Below are 7,884 nucleotides of genomic sequence, written 5' to 3'. Positions count from 1 at the left end.
AAGCAGTGGCTTCTGCCTGTTGGCTACAAGTGCTTGATCTCTCTACAAGTAGGTAAGGGAAGAGACTGAGCCCTCAAAAAGCAAGTTTATGCAGATTCATGATTACTCTTGAAAAGCCAGACGATCTGCTCTCTCAGATTTTTTAAAAACAAAAAACAACAAACGTACAGGCCAGCTCTTGAAAGGATTTACATTGACTACGTCACAGAAGCAGGTAGGAGGATCTGCCCACAGTGTGTGCAGCATTAAGCTCTTTTTCTTTATCTGTTCCTTTCTTAGACCCTTATACTCTTCCTTAGCTGTAAGTTGTGATTTCTTTCTGAGGGAAAATGTGACTTACACGGTGATTTTTTTTTTCCTTAGAGTCTCCTTGGCAGAAAGCTTAATGGAATTGTCTGCCATCAACACCTGCTTTCAAGCATTTCTGATAAAATTAGATTTTATATCTCAGAATCACATATGGCATCTTTATAATTAGTCTTTTTGCAGTATATGAATGTCAGTTCCTAAAATGCTGCCTGTACTGTTCATGTGGGAATATTTCGCTCCATTAAACAAATCAAAGTTTTTCATTGGAGCTTCTAACTGTTGAAAACCCACGGTTTTGTGTGTCTAAGCTCAGAACCATTTTGATGGACTGAAATACAACATATCTTCAGCTTCATTGGAACCGAACTATGTGCAGATCACCTCTGGAAATGGAAACCTGAGTGTCTTCATGGGCCTCCATACCTAGAGTCACTGGTGGAAATGGACTCTTTGAATACGTAGCTGTCTGAAAATGAGGGGTAGGCTTCTTCAGAAGGCTCAGTATTGGCCTACTCTTGGAAACAGAGGTATGTCTAGGCTTTTGAAAAACATGACCATATATAACATTTCAGAACAAGAACACTCAGTTTTTAACACACGTGCTCAAGAGCAAGCAAACTTCCATTGAAATGTGAAGCTCACAAGTGTTTTCAGACATGTGAAGATCAGAATTACCGGTTCAGGAAGATGGGGTAGAGTGTTCCCGTGTCAGTGATTCACAGGTGACTGTTCCAACAGTTGTAAAATGCATGACAAGTCCTACACTAGCATGGATACCAGTATAGGTGATTGGTGACTTTTTCATTACTCATGTGGCCGCTGAGAATTTTTATTTCACTTGGGTACGTCCATTTCTCTGCTCAGGCGAGGAAACACACAAAGTAACAGATCATCACTATCCTGCTAGCACTAATGTGGTGGAAGTGGTAACATTTGTATGGAAAAGTCAGCATTTAGTACCTATGCAACAGGATGAAAATGTGCAAACTGTCAACTTGTAATAGAAATGTCTTTAGTTTCTCAAGTGCAAAGTTAGTGCAGCATCAGCAACACTATCCTCTAGGAAAAAAAGAGACAAATAGGAAAACATTTATAAACACAGCTCTTGATAGCTCTCATGCAAACTGCTGTCGAAGTCGTACACTAATGCAGTGAATCATTCAGGCTCAGCTCACTGGGGGTACTCCTGCTCATATTGGTAAGACTGGCCATAAGGGATTTAACTTTATAAGCATAGTAGTCCCTCAAGTTGACTGACGGAACTTCTTTCATGCCATCACCAAAATCGCAGCTTCTCATGGCGCTCTCTAACTGCTTCTGACGCCTATAGAAGTGGGAGAATTTATTGAAGATCAGTGTAATGGGAAGCACTACCACTAGGATACCGGCTAGGATGCATGCAGATGCCGTCAGCTTGCCAGCAGTGCTCCCTGGCACAACATCTCCATAGCCAACTGTGGTCATGCTAACGGTAGCCCACCACCAACAGGCAGGGATGGTGGCTAACCCCTCATTCTCTTCTTTCTCAATGGTGTAAGCCACTACTGAGAAAATGGAGATGCCAACAGAGAGGTAAAGTAAAAGAAGCCCCACCTCTCTGTAGCTATACTTCAAGGTGGCTCCGAGAGACCTGAGACCTGTGGAGTGTCTGGCAAGCTTTAAGATGCGAAAGATCCTCATGAGTCTCAGGACTTGTGCAACCCTGCCTAAATTTGCTAATGTGGGACTACTTTCCACCACCAGGTTGACAATCAAGGTAATATAAAATGGAAGGATAGACATTAGGTCAATCAAATTCAGGGCATGCTTGAAAAATTTTAAAAAGTCAGGAGCTACTGCAAATCTTGCCACCAGTTCGAAAGTGAACCATGCAATACCAAAATGTTCCACGATTTCAAAGCGAGGGTCTTCCTCGGCGTTCCCGTTGCTGTCAACAATCTGAAAGTCTGGGAGGCTGTTCAGGCACATGGTCACGATGGAGCCCAGCACCACCACTATTGAAAGGACGCTGAAGATTCGGCTTAAGACTGAGTACCCAGGATTATCCAAAGCGAGCCAGAGCTGCCTCCTGATGTTTCCAAAGGGTTGTTTGTCAAATTTAGAGGCATCATTGTAGAATGCCAAAATCTCATCAAAAGAAGATGTGGTACTTTCCTGGTCACTCTGTTCCTCCCATTTCTCTTGATCTGGCTCCATTTTCCTGCCATGGTAGCTGTAACTGCAGCAGGAGTCTATAAAGAATTCATTGATTCCCCAGTATTCAATCTCCTGGCTGAAAGAAAACACGCAGAGTTCACCCATCACATGGAGCTTGCCGGTGTTATAAAAATGTAGCACGTAAGGAAACAGCTCGGGGTTCCTGTCAAAATAAAATTCATTCTTGGTGTCATCGTAGTCATCGCAGAGCTCCAGTATTGACTCCTTTGAGTGGCAGCTCAGCAGTTTGCCCAGCCTGGTCTCGGGGAACCTTAATAATGTGTTGGATCTCATCTTTTTCTTAAAGCCTCCAACGTTGATGCTGATCTCATTGTCTTCAAAATTTGCTTCAGATAAAGCCTTCAGACTCTGCCCTGTCATAGTGAGCTCCTTCCAAAGATGTATAGGGAATGAAAACCTAGGATGCAATTGCACAGAAAAGCAGCAGAATGAGCAAATCTACAGCATGGTCACCTACTGATGTTTTCTTTTCTTTCTTCTTTCTTTCTTTCTTTCTTTCTCTGCTTTCTCTCTTTCTTTCTTGTCTTTCTCCTCTTTCTCTCCTTCTTTCTCTCCTTTTTTTTTCTTTTTCTCTTCCTTTTTCTTTCTTTCCCTCTTCCCCCTTTCCCCCTTTTTCCCCTTCCTTTCTCCCACCTCCCACTGAAGACACCGAGGGCGGCTCCTTTGTTCCCGCTGCAGGCTCCCGTACCTCCCCGTACCCTTCACCTGGGCTGCTGCCATCGCCCCTACGACACCCCCCCGCGCCCCCCCCCCCCCCCCCATTACTCACGGCCTTTGTGCGACCGGGTCCGCGCGGACCTTTCCCTCCCTCCCTCCCGCCGCGCCCCGGCCCCGCCAGACGAGGACCCCCCCGGCCGCCGCCACCCGCGGCCCCGCTCGCACCGCGCCGCTCGCCCAGCCGCGCCTCCTCCGAGGGGCCGGAGCCCCGCGCCGCCGACCCCGCCCGGGGCCCCGCTCTTCCCCGGGGGCGCCGCCGCCCCCCGCCCCGCTCGGGCGCCCGCCGCGGGGGAGCCGCCCCGCTCCGCCCCGCTCCGCTCCGCTCCGCGCCCCGCCGCGCCCGCCCTACCTGCTCTCTCAGCGGCCGCGGCCCCCCGCCGGCGCGCCCTGCTGCCCCCGGCCCCGGCCCGCCATCGTCGCCGCCCGCGGGGGCCGCCAGGGCTCGCCTCGCTGCTGCTGCCGGGGCCGCCCCGCTGCCGGGGGGGTGCCGCTGCCGGGGTGCCGCTGCCGGTGCCGGTGCCGGTGTCAGGGCGGGCGGCCCCGGCGCCGCGCGGTGCTGAAGGGACAGCGGCCGCGCGCCGCCCCGCTCAGCGGCGGGAGGCGGCGGCACGCGCGCTCGTCATGGCGACGACCCCCGCGGCTGCCGCCCGCCCCCGCCGCTCCCACCTTCCCCCGACCCCGCCGGGCGATCGGGGCTGCCGCCGCGGGACGGCGGCGCGGAGCCGGGCGGCGGCGCGGCGGGCGGGCAGGCGAGTGGGCGGCCGGCTGGGGGCTGGCGGCCGCGCTGCCCGGCTGAGCAGGGGCGGCCCGGCGGAGCCGGTGTGCTGGCGGTGCCTCCGCTCGCTCGCTCTCGCTCCTGCCCCCGCGCACTGGCGCTGCGCGGGGACGGCAGCGGCGCCGCACACTCGGGCTTCCTCCCCCCGCGATCCTGCCTCACGCCGGCTCCGACCGGCACAACTTCCCGAGGGGGGACGCCCACCCACGCCCGCCGTGGCGCTGGGCACCCGCGGGCGCGCTCCCGAGGTGGGGGACGCCCACCCACGGCCGCTCACCCCCCGCGCCTTGGCCCCCGCACCCGGCCGGCGGGCGCCGCGGGAGCCCGGGCAGCGCCCCGAGAACGGGCCGGGGGAGCGGGCGCCGCTGCCCGCCCCCTCCCGCCCGCGGCACACGCGGGTCCCGCCGAGGCCCCCCACGCTGCCCCCACGCTGCGGCGCCCGGGCAGTGTCCCTGCGGGGGCTGAAAACACGAACGATGGGGGAACTCGACAGAGCCACTTGGTGCGAGGGAAGAGGGGCTGCGTGGTGACGCTCCTCGCCGCCTCCGCAGGCGCCGGCTGGGAGCCCCCCGACCTCCCCGCACAACCCTGCCCGGCTATTTCGCGGGGTGGTAATCCTGAAGGATCGTGCCTCGAGCCGAGGGACCTGACCTCCCCTGCCCCGCTGCTCTCGGCGGGGCAGAGTTTTGGTGCTGGTATGTGGAATCATGTCTGATCACACGGCCACCGACGGCAGCATCTCTGCTCACGCTGGAGGCGACTGTGAAGAAACCCCCCTCCTCCCGTCGGCTGCGGGGAGCGGTGGCGGTCCCTGCGTGCCGGAGCCGCTGTGCAGCTGAGCCGCGCTGAGCAGGCTGCCAGCTGTGCAGGGCACAGGTGCTCCCGGACAGGTGCTTAGTACTGGGCTAACCCACACCATCTCCTGCCAGCTGCCTCGTCACCCCACTCACTTAAGATCCCACACATCCAGAGTCTGGCTCCTGGAATGGCTTGCTATCAACGCTTTGCAGGATTGACGTTGCAGGAGGGCAATGCCTCCCTGCTTGCTTCCCCTAGCCCTGGCAGAGCCCTGGGCACTCCAGCCCTATGCATCATCCTCAAACCCTTGGGATGGGGCAGAGAGAGAGAGGTTATGCATCCCAGAGCTGGAGGCACGCGAGCCCTATTTACAAGACAGCCCCCCAATATTAAAGAGCAGCCCTGTAAGAGCCCAGGTAACTGAGTGCAGACACGGACTGGAGCAAATCAAGTAAGTCCTGGTGCCTGCCCATGGCTGGGTCTCCACACCCCGCTCAGCTTTCCCGCCTGGGGTGTTGTGATCACCCCACTATGTCCCACTGATGCCGGTGCTCTGTGTGTCCAGAGCCCCAGCACCTCTGGGGACACTCCCGTGGCAGTGCACGTGGGCCCATAGCACCCTCAGCCTCTCAGGGATGGTTCTTCTTTACAGGCGCTGCCCTTGCTTGCCTTTTCTTGGCTGGGGCTTGCTCTTGCTTTGCTCTCCTGCTGGTGAGTGGGTGGCTGCCTCCTGCCACCTTTTCCTCCCATGGTCCTCAAGCATGTCCCTCCCTTTGCCGCAGATGCCCTGGGTCAGGGCTTCACTGCACGTCCAGTGGCATCTCACAGGATGTTGAACCCGCACTGGATCACGCACACCAGGCTGCCCTCCTGGCCAGGAAAAGTGCTGCTGCCATTTGGTTCAGTTCAGAAGGGGCACACAGGAGGCAGTGACCGCCCATAGCAGGCAGGAGACTTCGCAAATGCAGTGGTCACCTGCATGTTTCCCTCTAACAACAGCTTTTCATCTCCAGAGAGGCGGCTCTCCTGCTTCCCAGAGGCAGCACAGTTGTTAGGCGAGTTTGTGGTACCCTCCTCCTCTCAGGGCTCCACTGGTGAACCAGTCACAGGGGAGCTCTAATTATACTGGCTTTTAATGCCTGGGGCAAGGAATGGTAGGACACGGGACTGGGAACCATTAAGCTGGGATTTCTGAGTTGTATGTGTCCCCCTCACTCCCCAGAGCTTGGATAAATCACAAAACTTCTCTGCTGTAATTTCCCACTCACCATTGGGAGAACAAAAATAACTCATATTCCTTAGTGACGTTGCAAGGAATAGTGAGCTGCTGCTGCTGGTGCATTCAAGTGATGTCTGTGTGTTTTCACCAGCTCTGTGCTAGCCTAGATACCTAGTGGAGGCTTTAAACATATAGAAATTATCTTCAGCAAATTTGTAAAAAAAAATATTTTTCATTACTTTTCTTTTTTATTCTTAAATTAGATATTATTTGCCTAATGCTGCTTTGGAAGAAGCTAAATGGAGCAATGCTTAGAGGATTTTCAAGCTTTTATACATTGTTATCTCCTTTTAAGCCACTTTGCTAAGGAAAAGGATTATAGGTACCCTCATATTCATTTTGGGAAATGTATTTAACCTATAGGCACCCTCATACTCGTTTTGGGAAACATATTTAACCATCTCTGTTCTTACCTTTACCCTGTAAAAATCACTGGTCACTTTTCTAACCTGTATTTTCTCATTAAATGGCACACACAGTGAAATTCATGCAGAGATACTGAAGGTAAACAGTGAAGTAACACAGCTGTGTAAGGATACAACTCCCCCTAGTCTAATGTAACTGCTCCTGTAATTAGGGCTAATTGGCTCAGCCGGAGCATTTTGCTAATAAGGCTAAAATGCTTCCAGTACCCTAGATAGTAATCCAAAATTTATCCAAATGTTTCTGCAAGGCAGGCACTCTGCTCCACGAACACGCGAGCAGGAGGTCTGTTGCTGCCCTAGTGCTTTTGCCTTTCCCAACGGTAAGTACAGAACGAATTGCTGTGGACACACTATCACTGGTGGAATCCAAGGCAAAAGATCTGCTTTGATGTGTCAAAAGGAATCAGAGATGTCATTTTTGCACAAAATGAACTTGTGATGTGTCAGATAAGAGCAAATTTGGGGATGCACTAATAATAGATCAAATAAATATAAAACAACACTTTGTCTCCGCTGCCTTATGGACGCTTCTTGGACTGGGCAGTATGCAAGAGGAGTGCTGAGGTGGGGCGGGATGGCAATGCAAGGAAGCATGAAAGAATTGCCTGATGGAGTGGGGAGATAAACGAGTGACTCGTATCACCCCAGGGCAATATTACAAAAGCTCAGCTAACTTCGGGTCTGCTGATTACAGTTGTTGGCTCTGAGACTGGGTGAGAGTGACAGGGCTTGTTTTGTTGGTACATGTAGTACCATGTTATTTAAGGAATATGAGAAGGTGCCAGTGCTGTCTAAAAATGTGGGTTATGTACAGGTGCCCACCACAGCTGGTCTGGGTCTGGCGACATACTAGCTGTAGTATTTTTGACTATACACCCTGCTTCGGGCTTGTGGTGACCTGAACTCTGACGGGATGTGGGAATTATTGCCATGCTAGCAGCCGACCAGGTGTAGGAAGCTGCCACGTAAAAAGACACGTCCTTGGACAACATCTCCAGCCTGGTTGCTGTCCCAGCACTACAGAAGCTGTGCTACCCCGCAGAGAGTTTAACGCTGACAAGGACGTGCAGCACTCTGTTCCGCAGGCGCCGTACACTCGTCTCTTAGACGCATTGTCAGCTTTGGAAGATGTGAAACCGCTACAGCTGCTGCTACTTCTACAATGTTAATGAAATATTGAATAACGTCTAAAGGAAGATATGGGACCTAAGTCTGTGGTTTTATCAGCACTTCCACTGAGTAGTGGATAGATCCACTTTGGACTTGAGGACACAACTAGCTATTAGGCTGGAGCTGGAACTTCAGTCTGAACTTAATACTTACTGGAAAGTCCCCCTCTGGCCTTGGAGCCAAATTCAAATGTA

General features: G+C 53.1%; 1 protein-coding gene across 1 annotated transcript; it reads right to left on the bottom strand.

Moving 5' to 3' along the window:
• Positions 1-1,452: 1,452 nt before the first annotated feature.
• On the bottom strand, positions 1,453-4,382 carry KCNS2 (potassium voltage-gated channel modifier subfamily S member 2). Its single transcript, XM_086609490.1, has 2 exons — positions 4,354-4,382; positions 1,453-2,923 (listed from the first exon to the last, which is right to left on the bottom strand). The coding sequence occupies exon 2, from the start codon at positions 2,884-2,886 to the stop codon at positions 1,453-1,455; it is 1,434 nt and encodes a 477-aa protein (XP_086465616.1). The 5' UTR covers positions 2,887-2,923; positions 4,354-4,382.
• Positions 4,383-7,884: the final 3,502 nt, after the last annotated feature.

This window comes from Tauraco erythrolophus, chromosome 3 (genome assembly GCF_009769465.1).
Source record: "Tauraco erythrolophus isolate bTauEry1 chromosome 3, bTauEry1.pri, whole genome shotgun sequence".
Taxonomy (NCBI): domain Eukaryota; kingdom Metazoa; phylum Chordata; class Aves; order Musophagiformes; family Musophagidae; genus Tauraco; species Tauraco erythrolophus.
Note: the sequence above shows the minus strand (reverse complement) of the source record. Positions and strands in the feature narration are given on the sequence as shown.

Coding starts and splice junctions, on each gene's coding strand:
- KCNS2 (XM_086609490.1), bottom strand. CDS start 2,886: ATGACAGGGCAGAGTCTGAAGGCTTTATCTGAAGCAAATTTTGAAGAC.